We start from the raw sequence: 16,466 nt of genomic DNA, 5'->3' as shown, positions 1-16,466 counted from the left end.
TTGCTGAAGCATCTGTTGGCAAATTGACAAGTCTCGAATGATCCTTGCTCTTGAAGGACTAGGCTGTTTTTGGAGGCTCCTTATATACTATGACATGATTGCCTCACCTGTTAACGTCTCCTGTTTCACATCACCTTGTTATTTCAGCTCGTCAAATTGTTATTAGTCTTAAATTGCCCCTGTCTTAACTTTTTTGGAGTGTGTTGCAATCATCTGATTTGAAATTACTGTACATAAAAAACACACACAAAAAAAACAATGAAATTCACAAGGAAAAACATATAATGTTTAGTTGTAGAGCTTTCAATATAGCAATGGGTGAATATAATTTACAAATCACTCCTTTTTGTATTTATTAGCATTTTTCATACTGTCCCAACTTTTTCAGAATTGGGGTTTTTGGAGTAGCCTATACTGCCATCCAGCACTGCCTTTTCCAGGGATGTCCCGGCATTTTCAGCAGGATAACTTCAAACCACATACTGGCCGAATAAGGGTGCTAGACTGGCCTGCCTGCAGTCCTGACCATCTCCAATTGAGAATGTGTGGTGCATTATGAAGCACACAATATGGCAACGAAGACCCCGTACAATTGTCGACTGAAGACCTGCATAATGGATGAATGGAGGAAAATTCCACTTTTTAAACTTAACAAACTCGTGTCTTCAGTACCTGAATGCTTAATAAGTGTTATTAGATGTTTCACAGTGGTAAACTCTCGACTGTCTCAACTTTTTTGGAGTGTGTTGCAATCATGCAACAGAAACTCTTTTTGAAAACAAATTCATAACAGAACATTAAAACATTAACAAATCTCCTCCTATTATCATCTTGCTCAAAAATGCATAAAATAACACTTAATTTCAACATTTGTTCCCCCTATACAGTCCACTGCAAAGCATGCTGGCCAGTTTCATCAATGCTGGATTAACACCCCAAAAAGTATTCATGTAGCCCCAACTCAGATTAAGTAAAGTTACGTTTTACTAATTTGAATCGATAGAACGCGATGAAATTAAGTTTTGACAAAATGTTCTAGAATTGTGTTGCTTTAGTTCATTTTAGTTAAGTAAATAGAACAAGCATTAAAAATCCTTTTAATTTTAATTGAAAAAGTATTATAATATTAAACTCAAGACAAATATGAAGACGCTTTCCTCGCCTTTTCAACTCTCAGTCAATGCATGCAAGTAGAGATCGACCGATATCGGGGTTTTTATGACCGATAGATTATTTTTATTTTGAGAATTCCATTATAGATATGCAGCACTGATTTGTAATTATTTTACTGTTGTTTTTCAACACAATAATAAGTGAATAATCCCTTGACTAAACAGAATATTTATTATGTATATGCTGTCATAAACAACAAAAAGAATAGTAGTTGCAGTAGTTCTTAAAATGCTACATGTCAAGCATGTTATTGTTCAAAATGTTAATATTTTTAAATGTTTTAAATATTTCTTAAATATGCATTTTTATTATTTAATTTACATTTTATTGTTATGATTATACATTTAAAAATTGCACTCATCAATTTGCCACAACAAAAAATGGCAACTTCTGCTCAAAACAAGTCACATTACTTAAAATTCACTCCTATGTTCACTTAATTGTTATGTCATAATAAAACAAAGTGATAAAACAAACTCAAATGTGACTTCCCTCTTTAAAATTGTGAGTTTAATATTTAATATACTATTAAGATGAAAATGTACTACACAGTAGTGCTCTCTAAACAGAGAACTATTAACCACTACACCTTTCCCTCCAATACTGCAGTACACGGAGGCTCTGTCCCAATACCCACACTTGCGGTCTTGGCCACTTGAGTGCGCGTGCACGCGACAGGAAGTAAGTGCTCAAGACTGTCCCATGTCTAAAACATGCCAAAGCTCAGTGCACTTAACCCGCACTAAATCCACACTAGCGCGAATACTGCTTTGGAGCGGTCTTTCAGGCTAAGTGTATCCCAGAGTTCATCACGATCAGGAGCCACACCCCGCCTACCTGAGCCATCGGTGTATTTTCACTTTTCAACATAAGTTATTTATTATAATCAGATAGTGAAACGTAAGTGAAGCATATATTTATTTTTGTATAAATTAATATATTCAACGTTGTATAAAATGTTTGGGATGACTTAACAGCAGCATTATAATTACAAAATATTTAAGTGTATATTTATATACCTATTTATTATCCTTCTCATCCAATAATCACATTATTTAGTTTGGATTTGCCTAATACTGCTGTTGATTTTGGTCATTTATCAGCCAGTGTGACATACAATATTCAGTCTAGTAAATGTTGTTTTAAAATTAAACAATTATTAACTACAACCACGGTTTCTCATCTTTATGTATTTAAAATATATGTTGTAATGCTTTTAATTTGTTGTATGAAACCACATACTGATAAGTTGTGTAAAGCAGTCTTTGGTCATCTTATATAAATGACAAGCCAAAGCATATCATAGAAATGGTTTGTATTAGTAGCTATTAATGGATCAAACAGATTTATAGAATAAAGTTTTTATTTATTTATTTATTATTACGTTTATGCAGTGTATTGTGAAACAAAGAAGAAAAAAATTGCTTATGTTTCATATTTTACAGCAATTATGGACAATGCAATTTTACAGTTAAACATTTTTTAATGTGCAAAGTATTGAATATAAAATAATGAACTTTTACAATTATTTTCACACAATAAAAACATTATAAAAATGTACTTACATATTTTCTACAGCACAATACACTTCCAACAACCAGTAGTGTATTAATAAATGAAAAGATGGGTAAAATTTTCAGTTTTTTATTATTTTAAGTATTCTATAACAGTCACCGCTACCAACAATAATCAGGTTTCAGCTGAGTGAAAATACAAAAAACAGCTGTCACAACCAGCACCAACATCTTTAAGTCTACAAGTGTCCCAACCTGCAATCAAAAGTCATCCACACACTCGCAGTCTTCAGGTGTACTTGCACACTAGTGGCCAAACACCGGAAATACGTAAAACAAGTGGGTAAGTAGGCAAGACCAAAACCGTAAGTGGGGATATTGGGACAGAGCCTTAGTGTGCTATAAATCACCTCAGATTTATCATAGCGCTCTTGTTGTCTCCGCCCCTCTGTGCGCTCATGATTGGCCGAAGCGCTTCCTTGTCGCCCCGCCCCCTTCCTTGAGTCCCGTTGATTGGTGGAGGGCATTTCTCCTTGAGCTGTCAATCACAGGTTTCTTTCGGGCTTCGCTCTCTCAAGCGCCTTTAACGATGCACAGTGATAACGCGACGCGTCAGACCAGAACATCCCTCAAAAACCTCCACAACACTCTTTATCATCTTAGCTGAAGTCTTTTCCTCTTCTTTGGATTGCTTTGTCTTGAATCTAAATTCTGAGTGGGAAAATACTAGTATTTTTATTTATTTATTTTTTTTGCGTGAAGGAATTATTTATGTGTCCTTTGGCACTCCAAACGCCAACAGATTGTGTTCGGTCTCATCGCCAAGGGTCACTTGGGAGAATCGGTTCACTTTTGACTCACTTGGAAGATTGTGGACTGCGGACGTTTAATTGAAAAGGATAAAAAGGGCGAACGACTGTTTATGCGTTTAATCTTCTTAAAAAAGATCACAACGGGCTGTTGCTGCAAGGACAGTGATTGAAACTCGAAACATGAGTTGCGCAATGTTGCGACACGCACTCGCCGCTTGGTTGTTGGCATTGCTGTGGCAAGGTAAGTTGGCATTCCTCAAGCGTTCCTCTACACAGGGCACATCATGCACACTCGTTCTTGCCTTATTCTTTTGCTCGGACCTGGACTGGAATACTAATGCGGTTCTGGGGGTCTACCTGCCAATGAATCACGCGTGTGTGTCCACGAAAGGGGTTTGTGGTGTTCTCAGCGTGCGCGCGCGCTTGTGTGTGTGTAAGAGTGTGTGATGAGAATCAAATCATAGAGACAAGTGCGTTCTACAACATACGAGTGCTGCATATCAACACTTAGAGAGAAAAAAATAAAAAATAAAACATCAAGACGGCTTTCCTCGCCTTTTCTTTTCTCTGTGTGTAAGAAGTCAATGCATGCAAGTAGAGATCGACCGATATTGTTTTTTGTTTGTTTGTTTGTTTGTTTGTTTGTTTAAAATGACCGATGGATTATTTGTATTTAAAAAAAAATAAAATAAATAAACACATCAGACATGCAGAACCGATTTTTAATTATTTTATTTTTGCTTTTTATCGCAATAAGTGAATAATCGCTAGACTTAACAATATAAACAGAATAGGTATTATGTATATGCCGTCATAAACAACAATAATAGTAGTTGCAGTAATTTAGCATGTTATTTTTAAAAAATATTAATAATTTTTATTCTTTAATTTTTATTACAAATACGTATTTTTATTATTTAATTAAATTATATTACCATTATTATAAATGTAGCTTAAAATGCTACATTTCTGTTATTTTTCAATATGTTAATTTTGTACATCATTTAAATTATTTTTAATTTGTATTTATTTGTAATTTAAATGATTTATTATTATTAATTCAGCTTAAAATGCTACATGTCAATCATTTTTTTTCTGTATTAACTACCATTTTTAGTACCATAACATTGTTGTTGTTGTTGTTGTTGTTGTTATTATTATTCATTTTTTAATTACTTTGTTTAAATGTAATTGTTGTTGTTGTTTGTTAATTTAGCTTAAAATGCTGCATGTTAAGAGTTATTCTTGTATTAAATATTTTTTACATTATTTGTATTAATTATTAAAATTACCATTATTATTATTATTATTACATAAAAAGTTGAATACTTTATGCAAACAACAAATAATATTTAATTAATTTACCTGGGAACACCTGTTCCCTGTTGTGTGCACAGTGTTGTAATATCATTGTTGGGTGCTATTCTGTAGAGACCCACCAGATGGCATTTATCAGTAGAGCCGATATTCAAAAACCCATTATTGACTAGGTAGAAAGTGTGAATATCGGTTAAAAAAATATTGGTCAAAGTGATCGGTCTATCTCAACATGTGTTTACTTTGCGCTGTTGAATATGTGATTCTCCTTGAGGGTGGATGATGCAAAACGCTTCCGAACATTTCTAAAACTAAATGTGAAAATCTCATGATAAAACCCACAGACTGAATATGATGCATTGCTGCAATTTTGACACTAAAATTGGCCTAATTGTTGATGGATGAATTAGGAATTAGTTTCTCCTAACTCTATCTGAATGCTTTTCTAGGGCAGTTGTGCTTGGCGAAATGGTTAATCATCAGAGAACTGAAGAAAACCAGACATATTTGGATGATTCGTACAGATATGGAGTAGTCTACTATTGTTGTATTATTGATTTGTCAGAGAACACTGATGCATCAGTCAGGGAATAATAGCGTTTGGTGTGCTGTGAAGAGAGAAAAACTTGCTTTGAAATGATGTTTGATTCCACTTTTCAAACCCTTTACCACGATGAACACAAATTTAATCTTTCTTGCCCTGCAGGGAATCTTTTTTTTCACACATACGCCAGAGCTCTGAGGAGGAACTCTACGCGTAAAGCATCTAGTTTGTCCCTTGTGTGCGCCAAAACACGCATCAGTATACGTATATTAATGCCACCTTGTGTGCCCGAAACATATTCTTCACTAGTACGTGAATGCAAAAGCTTTCGTCACCCTCATGTTGTTCCAAACTCGTATGACGTTCTTTCTTCCGTGGAAGACGAAAGAAACCAATGATTTACCAATCACTTTCATTCCATAATTTTTCTGTAGAATAAAAATGAATGGTGACTGAGGCTAACTCGATGGCTGATACTACAGTATCGCGCTTGGGTCGCTAGAAGCGTGTGCCTTCACGTTTTTGCATATAGTATTCTGGTATTAGCCTGAAATGCATTAGCCAAGCATTCGTGTTTGCGTAGAGTATGTTTTAAACGTACTCTATCGCCCCCTTGAGTACTGTAGTTTGTTAAAGTCACAACAACGCAAGAGCACATGTTAAGTATGTACGACAGGACTGCGTACTTGAAATGTGTTAGCCAAGCATTCGCGTTTGTGTAGAGTGTGTTCTGACCGCTCTCTGTCGCCCCCTTGAGTCCTGTAATTTTTTGCCGTCTCAGCAACGCAAGAGAACGTGCTATGTATGACAGAACCACGCACTTGAAATGCGTTAGCCAAGCATTCTCATTTGTGTAGTGTATGTTCTGACCGCTCTCTATCGCCCCCTTGAGTCCTGTAGTTTCTTACCTTCACAACAATGCAAGAGCACACATTAAGTATGTACGACAGGACCGCGCATTTGAAATGCGTAAGCCAAGCATTCGCCTTTACGTAGAGTATGTTTCTGAACATACTCTGTTGCGTTTGCGTACTTGTGTAGAGTATGTTTCAGACCACAGTCTTTCACCCCTTGAATACTGTAGTTTGTTACCGCTACAGCAATGCAAGAGAACGTGTTATGTACGTAAGACAGGACCGCACACTTGAAATGTGTTAGCCAAGCATTCGCATTTGAGTAGAGTATGTTTCTGACCGTACTCTATCGGCCCCTTGAGTACTGTAGGTTGGTACCGTCACAGCAATGCAGGAGCACATGTTAAGCATGTACGACAGGACCTCACACTTGAAATGCGTTAGCCAAGCATATGTGTTTGCGTAGAGTATGTTTCTGACCGTACTCTATCGCCCCCTTAAGTACTGTAGTTTTTTACCGTCACAGCAACGCAAAAGCATGTTATGTACGACAGGACCTCGCATATGAAATGCGTTAGCCAAGCATTCACGTTTGCGTAGAGTATGTTTCTGACCGTACTCTTATTGCCCCCTTGAGTACTGTAGTTTGTTACCGCAACAGCAACGCAAGAGCATATGTGTTAAGGATATACAACAGGACCGTGCACTTGAAATGCGTTATCCAAGAATTCACGTCTGCATACTTGCGTAAAATGTTTTGGCCTTAAGGTTTACATAACCAAATCACTTGTTAATCAGAATCAATTTCCATTAGTGTAGGACAGTGCTGCTGATGTGCAGATCAATGTATGATTAAAAATACAAATCATACAAGGTGGATCTGTTGAAGGACATGCAACATTGTGTGAGGGAGCAGAATTTTTTAATTTTCATGTCAGCGTGTGTTTTGGTTGGTGGGATGGTTGAACGAGACGCCCAGAGAGCTCGTAACTCCCACAGACTCAACAGAGCTGGAGATGTTTGCTCAGGGGAAAATCTGTCTCAAACTCATTATGGTTTTTATAATGGTCACAATTCAGCACTTCTGCACGAGGGAAATTGATTAAGCTGGCTGACCACATCATTTACACCCGGTGTAGCTGGCCTTTCCAACACTGATTTTTTTTCTTTCTTTCACTGTCATTAGGTGCGTTTAAAGTTTAAAATGCAAAATCTTAGTTTATTTTCTGTGACCTCCAACCTTATAAAATATATTTTAGATTACCAATAATGAGTAAGCTTCTCTTCACTAAAATATTTTGACCATGCTAACCAAAAAAAATAAAAAATAACCATGGTTTGTTTGGTTTTCAGACTAAGAACCAATGAAGATAATTGTATTTAATGTTTTATTTCTTCGTATTTTCATTTTAAAATTTTTTAATACAAGGGCTGAGCGCCAATAATACTGCACACTTTCTATGTACAGAATAAAGATGTGAGTTTTCATTCTTGACTAATGACGAGACGTCATTTGCAGAATGATCTCATGAAGATTATGTTAAGGTGACGTCGTTTTTACAAATTACATTATGTGGTTCCTTGCACGTATCATGGCATCTCCGAGGTGAAATGTTCACTTTTTAAGGTCAATGCTATATCAAGTTTTAAATCAGCTTCCTCACTATTTATTCATGCTTGTAAGTGTAGTTGGTTGTGTCATTTATATGGTTAAATTTTGGTTTGTATTGAACCTGGAATAAACATTACTAAAACTGATTCAGCTGTGTCGCAGCAGCGTCTGGGCAGCTGGTTATCTGCCCTGCTTTTGTACCCTTGAGCAGGTCACATGACCTTCACATTAGTGCAGCACGGCATTACCATTTCCCCTTGACCCACTACAACTGTTTTAAAAACACAGAGGCTGCTTAATGGCATTTATGTAATCAAATAAAATATGGCCTTGACTAACCTGGTTTGCACAGACAGAAAATTAAAAAATGTTTAGAGATGCAAATTGTGCCCTGCATCAGTAATTCTAACTTAAGTCATGAATCAATATCTTTTTAAATGTCATTCAGTCTGACTGGTTTTAATGTAGAGAGACATTTGTTTTGTTTGTTTCGCAGAGGATATTTTGGTAAGACATTTTTGTTTGCGCAGTGAATGCTAATTACACCACAGTACAATAAGGCATTTATCACGTTTGTTTTGATTGCTTGGTCCAAAAGAGAAGATACCAATTTTGCTGTTATTGAAGTATTTTTCTCTTTGGATTTACCCCCCAAAACTTTACATGTACCAAACAGCACATCCGATACTGGAGTGTTATCAAGAGGATTGATACTCGATATAAAAACAACAACAACAACAAAAAAGCTTAGATCAATCGACAGCAACTGTTGCATGATGTTGATTACCACAAAAATTAATTTCAACTTGTCCCTTTAAAAAAAAAAAAAAAAAAAAAAAAAAAAAAGACAAATCTGGGTAACAGTGAGGCACTTACAATGGAAGTCAATGGGGCCAATTTGTAAATGTTAAAATACTCACTGTTTCAAAATTATAGCCACAAGATGCAAACAATATGCATGTAAAAATAATCTTATTTAAAAAATCTGACAAAGCGAGAAAATCGTGTTTACATGAGATTTGAAATTATCGAGTTATTCTCTGCTTTTGACGTCAAACCGTGAAGAGACATGCGCAAAACAACGGTATAAGCTTGTGAGAACACCAAAAATGGTGTTTACATGCCACACGAAATCGGTGTAATGGGCAAAAATCTACACGTGTCCACCGGTTTATTCTTTCGCCGTTTATGACCTTACACCGATAAAGGAACACTGTTTATTGCATTTACATGATTACACACATTGTCGGCTTATTAAGCATAATCGGTGCAAGAACGTGCATGTAAACACGCTCAATGATAAACAAAAATAGATGTCTGATAATTAGCAATTTAGGGCTATTAATTTGTTGTTGAGCACATTTACATGCACGTTCTTATGCCGATTATGCATAATAATCGGACAACGCGTATGGTAATGTAAATGCAATAAACGGTTTTCATTTATTGTTGTACGGTCAAAAACGGCTTAAGAATAAATAGGTCAACACATGTAGGTTTTTGCCCATTACATCAGTTCTGCATTGCATGTAAACACCATATCCGGCATTCTTGTTGGCTTATCCAATGTGCGCACGTTGCGCATGCCTCTTCACGGTTTGACGTCAAAAGCAGAGAATAAAGCGATTATTTCAAATGTAATGTAAAAGCGGTTTTCGTGCTTTCAAGCTGACTTTTGGGAATTATCAGCATATTGGTGTGCATGTAAACAGGCTCACTGTTAAATGGCTAAACTGACCTATTTTATCATCAGAAATTGAAATTAAAAAAACTATTCAATGGAGGAATCAGTATTGGTATCGATATTGGCCTGATAGTGCTTGGTATCAGAAAATAAGTGGGATCATCCATCCCTAAACGGCACTAATGATGGCCTGCTGACTTTCTTCCTGCAGAACACAAAAAGAGATGTTTGGCAGAATGTAAGCCTCAGTCACAATTCGCTTTCATCTTTTTTTCCATACAGTGAAAGTCAGTGGTGATTGAGGCTGAAATTCGGCCTTCTTTGCAACAACATACGAATAAATAATGACGGAATTTGGGTGAACTATCCCTTTAAGTTACAATTATTGATTTTGAATTAAATTTAGCCTCCAAACATCACCAAAATGTAACTTTTCCCAGCCACTCAAATCAGTGTAATTTCAGTGTCAACATTATTGATGAAACTTCAACAGAAAACCTGAAATCATGTGTTGATTAGGTACACTTGTTGTTCAGTACATCATAACCGATTCTCACAACTGTTGTAGGTGGGTCAATTTGGATGATCCATATTTGCTCATTTCCCTCCCTCTTGGACCAAGATTGTTGACAGGCAGAGAAAAAGCTATGAAATCCATCCACTGCCACCAAAAACAGATGCCATGTCTTTCCAAACTGGCTCTCTTTCTGAACTACAATGCGAAGCTCTCCAAGCCTGGCCCGCAAATACTCTCTGTGTTTTTTCTGGAGCCTTTTGGTTGCTTTTCTACATTTCTTGTCTTGTTGTCGGCTCGTAGTCCATCAAACCTGGCCTGCGTGACTGGTGAGAAAGAACTGTTGATGTAATCGCAGTGTTGGGGTGGGCTGATTCACTAGACGGACGACGAGCGCACTGGGCTTCAAGCCCGAGGTTGGGCGTGTTCTTATTACACCTGTTGGAAACAGTAGTAACAGACTGGGGGGTGTTTTTGCAATCTGGTCATTTTGAAATATTAAGCAAGCTGTAGAGGATTTGTAAACATTTTTACCAAAGTGTTGATCATTATGTGACCTGCCTTTGATAAATGAAAGATGACAGAGCTCGTCGCTCGAACTGTGATCACAACCGCTGGTGTCATAGCTGGAGGTAAGGACATTGGGTTAGGGATAGCTCACCCAAAAATGAAAACTCTGTCATCATTTATTCACCCTTATGTCAATCAATTTGACTTTCTTTCTTCCGTGGAACACAAAAGCATAGGGCTGGGTAAAAATATTGATTTTCCGATTAATCGTGATATTCATTTGAACGATCCTGATATCGATTCTTAAAATCCATGACAAACTTTTAATTTACCAAAGTTTACTTCAGTTTTGATTGTTTTGATTATTATATCTGTTAAATTAACAGCAATTCAACTGCATAGTTTGGGCCCTGTTGCTTGTATTTAAAAGCAATATTTTCGCAGTGGACCAAGTTGGAAGTTTCCCTGTAAAATGTACAGCATTAGCTGAGAGAGAATTTCTCTCACATGCAAGCAAAATTGACAAATAGGCATGTTATTGATCGGCACGTTATTTTAAGGGATTGATATATTAACATTAGCCGACATTTAAATTAGAAGCTTAATTTGTGTGCTTTCCGATTGACTGTCAAATGGTCTTTCGTTTATGTAGTCTGGCGTAATAGCATTGGGAGACCACAAGGGGGTGATATAACATTTACTGAAGCCACGTCATTGGTAGGACAAGGCAAAGGGATCACCATACACCAATCTAGTCACCATACACAAAAGTTACAAAGGTTCTTGTACTTCAGAAATTTACAAAAGTGACGTTGATGAGTTTGCAGGTTAGTGCATGAAACTGGTGTAATTGCGGAACTGAAGAAGTTATTATGCAATTTCTCTGTATGTAACCTTGAAGAGGTTTCATTCAAGCTTTCAAACCACAAAAAGACCTACTTGTAACTGACAATACATCGTATAGGCTATATGAAAGATACATTTACACCATATATATCATCCAGTGATGGCTAGAGTAAATAATCTTTGTCCTTTTATAATGATTTGGGTCGAATTTAATGGAAAACTATGCCAATTTCTCTCTGTGGCGCTGTAGAATTTTAAGCAACCTCCCGAGTAGCTGGGAGTCGTAGGTGTGTCATATGTTTGAGACAAAGACTATTTTGTAATGAGCAACCCTATTTAAATCTGAAAAAAATGCCAAATATATATATATATATATATATATATATATATATATATATATATATATATATATATATAATCATCTGGAACATTGATGATTACACTGTAACAATTATTTTTTTTAAGTGTTATTTCCTAATTGCTTATGCCTGAAAAGTATAGAAAATGGCTATTATTCCCCACAAACTTTGCTTTTGTGACCAGGACAGTGATATTTTGAAATGTACCTATTTCCAATGAGAAAACGGGCGAATTTGTGTCTTTTCGTTCACCATAAAGTCAGAAAAAACAACAACATATGAATCCAAAATCCTTCTTTATCTGTGGTCCGACAAAGACACTGGCTTTGACCTTTGCCTCAGACAGCTTAGGGAAGAAGTCTTGAAGGTACCAACTCCTTATCTAGAGTTCTGACAAATTGTTTCATACGGTCCAATTTGTTGTGCAGTGGTGGCATCAGCATCTTTCAGGGGTCCACCAGTGGCTCCCAGTTGACGTTGTTCCTCCCCACAGAGAACTCGGTCCGCTGTGGCCAGTCCCGCCTGTGGTAGTGCGCCTTGGTGTCCCTGCTGTCCCAAAGACAAAGATAGCAGGGAAACTTGGTAAAACCGCCTTGGAGACCCATCAGGAATGCCACCATTTTGAAGTCTCCTATGACCTCCCAGCCGTACTCATCATACTTCAAGGCGTCCAGCAAGGTCTTGATGCTGTTGTAATCCTCTTTGAAGTGCACCGAGTGAGCCAGGGGAAAAGACGGGTACTTGTTACCATTATGGAGCAGCACGGTTTTTAATATTACTTTAGTATAAATATATGTTCATTTGGATTCATATGTTGTTTTTTTCTGACTTTATGTGATCGAAAAGACACACATTCGCCTGTTTTCTCATTGGAAATTGGTAAATTTCAAAACATCACTGTCCTGGTCATAAAAGCAAAGTTTGTGGGGAATAATAGCCATTTTCTATACTTTTGAGGCATAAGCAATTAGGAAATAACACTTAATACCCAGGAACAAAAATGGTGTTACATAGTGTTATCGATACGTGTAAAGGTGAATTTGTTTTTAACGATTTATACATAATAAATTTCGTTATAATTGAATTGAGTAATAGTAAATGAAATTAATAAAATGGTGATTTAATTGTGTTAAGGATTACACATTTCAATTTGTTAAACATTTGTTATGAAATTTAAATTTGTAAATATAAAAAATAGGCTTAACATTTTTTATGAGAGTACCAAAATGAATCAGAATTGAATCAAGAGCTTGTGAATCAGAATCAAATCAAATCATGAAATCTGTATGGATATCTTGCCAAACAAAACGAGAAATATTGAAGAATATATTAGCAACTTTTTTTTTTTAATGAAAGTTAATGGGGACTGGGGCTATCAAGCTCCATCATGACAAAAATATAATTAAATATAAAATATTATGTTACTTTAATAATATTTGTACTATTATGTTATAATTAGTGCTGTCAGTACATTAACATGTTTATTCGCAATTATTCGCAATTAATCGCATTTACCTACTACTTATGAAAGAAAGCAAAACAATATGTAACATTATAATGTTTTATTAACATTTTCCAAACAAAACCTTCCACAGTATAAAGATAGAAATGCACTAAAATAGCACCAATTCAAGTAACATTTAAACGTTTCCCAAAGTCTAAGTGGTAGTTTGACAAATTGAAAGTACTAGTCCCAACATAGGTTGCATATTCATTGCAATGGGCATTAAATCTCTCAAACTCTCATCCACCACAATATTAATCTGCCGGTAGACTGTGGCTATCCACTTTGCTACAGCAATCGTGAAGCCACGTTCATGATTCGCGTCAATGACCGCATCAAGTGTCGCTTTGGACTCCACATGAAAAGCGCTTGCAAACAAAAACGTCTCATTCTATGTTTTGGTATTTGTTAAGACTTGGCATGCTTCTGTGGTAATTAAAATGCACCTTAATAGCTGAAAAATACTTGATTTCTATTACAAGTCCCATCTGAGCTTGTTATGTACATCAAAGAGTGCTAAGAGCTCCTTTATCCATCATTTGATCACTGACACGGCTATTGTATATGTTGTGAAGTGTGCGTCAGTGTAATGACTCCGGGCAGACTCATCGCAAAGGTTCCGCCCTTCTAACCAGTGTTTATGCTGGTTTATGCTGTATTAATGGTAAATGTGTTAATTGCGATTAAGACAAATTAACAAGTTAAACCTTTTAAATTAATCACATGCGTTTATGCATTAATTTGGACAGCTCTAGTTATAATATTATGTTATATTCTGTGGAACACAAAAGGAGAATTTCAGATAAATCGTAATGCAGCTCTTTTTTACACAGTGACGGTTCATAGTTCATGACTATGACTGTCAAGCTCCAAAAAATGACAAAAAAATCTCCACAGAAGTAGTCAGTACAACATGATATTTGGGGCTGTGTCGATACAATCAAATATCGATATATCGTGATACTTTTTCTCATGATATATGATATTGTATCGATACTTAAGATCCATGTATCAATATTCATATTAAACTATTTGTGTATTCCAGGCGATACACAGCCCTGTTGATATTACACTAAGACAAATTGTTCGATGTCATTATATGGAAACTAGTGCCATGTACATTCCTCAATTTCTCCATTTGTGTTCCACAGTACATAGTAAGTCATACAGGTTTAGAACGATGTGATTGTGAGTAAATTATGAAAGAATTTTCCATTTTAGGCAATCTGTCCCTTTTAGTCACCTTTGGCTTCATAGAAATCCTTCAACCAGAAATACTGTGCAGGCATTTAGATCAGCTGCAATAAATAATAATTACTGCATACTGTCTACATTATGAAAATTATCATCATTACAATGAACCTAAGAGACATGGAAATGAAATGGGTTTCTGGTAGTGTAGGATAGCTTCTCCGACCATGTTTAATTATCATCTCTCTTCCTTCCCTTGCCCTTCTCCAATTCCCAGCTCAACCCCATGCACGCCTCACACATGAATATGTCCGGAAAGAAATGGCCTCACTCTAATAATAATGAAAAAAGCCCCATGTTTTATTTAACATAGCAGAGGAGAGATCATTCAAGTGGTGGCAGAGAGGATGTAGAGGCAGAAGTAAGTGGGGTTAGAGTCACGCTCACATGGCATCTGCTGCACTCAAAAATATTCTTGGCACACGAGCAGCCATGTGTGGCATGAATACATGTCCACATGCATGCTGCGTGCAAGCACAGGTACGCAACTATTTTACTCTTATTTGTGCCACCTACAATATTAAAGAGCTAGCTGTAATTCAGGAAAAACTCCATTAGCCCTGAAGAAAAAAAGTTTATATTTGGTCTGTTAATTTAATGCGTAGATTTACACTCATGTAGATGTACACTCTACAATACCAGAAAGATAAGACCCTTCCTCTCTGAACATGCCACACAACTTTTTGTTTAGTCACTTGTCATAACTAGTCTGGACTACTGTAATGCTCTCATTGCAGGCCTCCCTGCATGTGCAATTAGACCCATGCAAATTATCCAGAATGCAGCAGCACGTCTGGTCTTTAATGATCCAAAGAGAGCGCATGTTACACCACTCCTGGTCTCTCTTCACTGGCTGCCGGTTGATGCACGTATCAAATTCAAGGCTCTGATGCTGGCATACAGAACAGTCACTGGGTCTGCTCCAGCATTCCTAAAATCATTTCTGCAGAGCTACGTGCCCACTAGAAGCCAGTGGTCGGCTAAGGAATGGCGCCTTGTTGTACCAACACAAAGAGGCACCAAAGCACTTTCCTGGATTTTCGGTTTCATCTAACCATGTTGGTGGAATGACCTTCCCAACTCCATCCGTGAAGCTGACACACTTTCTGTCTTCAAAAAAAACCGCACTTAACCAGTCACTAAATAAAAACAATTCTTGTTGCACTTTAATCTGTCTTGAATACTATTCTGATGCTAGTGAAACTGAAATGTAGTACTTTTCGTACCACTGTCTCCTTAAGATGATTCGCTTATAATGTATTCCTCTTTTGTAAGTCGCTTTGGATAAAAGTGTCTGCCAAATGAATAAATGTAAATGTAGTGCAATTAATTATTAAAAAACGTTATGTGATAAAAAATTAAAGCTTAATCGCCCCCTGACCCATACGTCACCATACACCGCAAACTGTTTTTGAGCCTCTGAACAGAAAATTAAACTACCAAAAAAAACAAAAAAGTTGAACTACTTTTAACTTGAAATGGCATCTTAAAATCCTGCCACTCATGGCACTCTTTGAAAAATAGCACAGATGGAATGCATGATTGTATTCTATGTATACTTGTGCAACATGCGCTAGATAGATGTCTTTGATTGTTTACATAGAAAAACGATTGAAAAACACCGCAGGCAGATGCAAAAACATGTTCAGTGTAAACGGTTACCTCGGACAGATTGACAAACTCGATTAAATTCGATTGCATTTTTTTAAACAAAGGACAGCACAATTCATATTCGTACTACTTAATAAACAAAAATATCTTTAGTAGAAATAGTATTGATAAAGGTACGGAATATTTTTACTCATATTTGCACCACAAGCAAGATGAATTAGAACATTTCTAAAGCAGAAGGTGCTTGCCATAATTCAGGAAAAACTTAGCTTTGAGAAAAAACGTTTATATAAGATCAGTAAATTTAATGTGATAATTGTTGCAATTAAGTATTTGAAAAAATTGTGTGGTTAAAAATGAA

General features: G+C 36.4%; 1 protein-coding gene across 1 annotated transcript in view; it reads left to right on the top strand.

Annotated features, from left to right (window-relative positions):
• The first annotated feature begins 3,303 nt into the window (after positions 1-3,303).
• Positions 3,304-16,466, top strand: part of iglon5 (IgLON family member 5) — a 242,426-nt gene continuing 229,263 nt past the window's right edge. The window contains exon 1 of the mRNA XM_051721423.1: positions 3,304-3,740. Coding sequence (XP_051577383.1) covers positions 3,680-3,740 — 61 coding nt within the window. The 5' untranslated portion in view covers positions 3,304-3,679. The remainder of the gene's footprint in view (positions 3,741-16,466) is intronic.

Source organism: Myxocyprinus asiaticus, chromosome 16 (genome assembly GCF_019703515.2).
Source record: "Myxocyprinus asiaticus isolate MX2 ecotype Aquarium Trade chromosome 16, UBuf_Myxa_2, whole genome shotgun sequence".
Taxonomy (NCBI): Eukaryota; Metazoa; Chordata; class Actinopteri; order Cypriniformes; family Catostomidae; genus Myxocyprinus; species Myxocyprinus asiaticus.
Note: the sequence above shows the minus strand (reverse complement) of the source record. Positions and strands in the feature narration are given on the sequence as shown.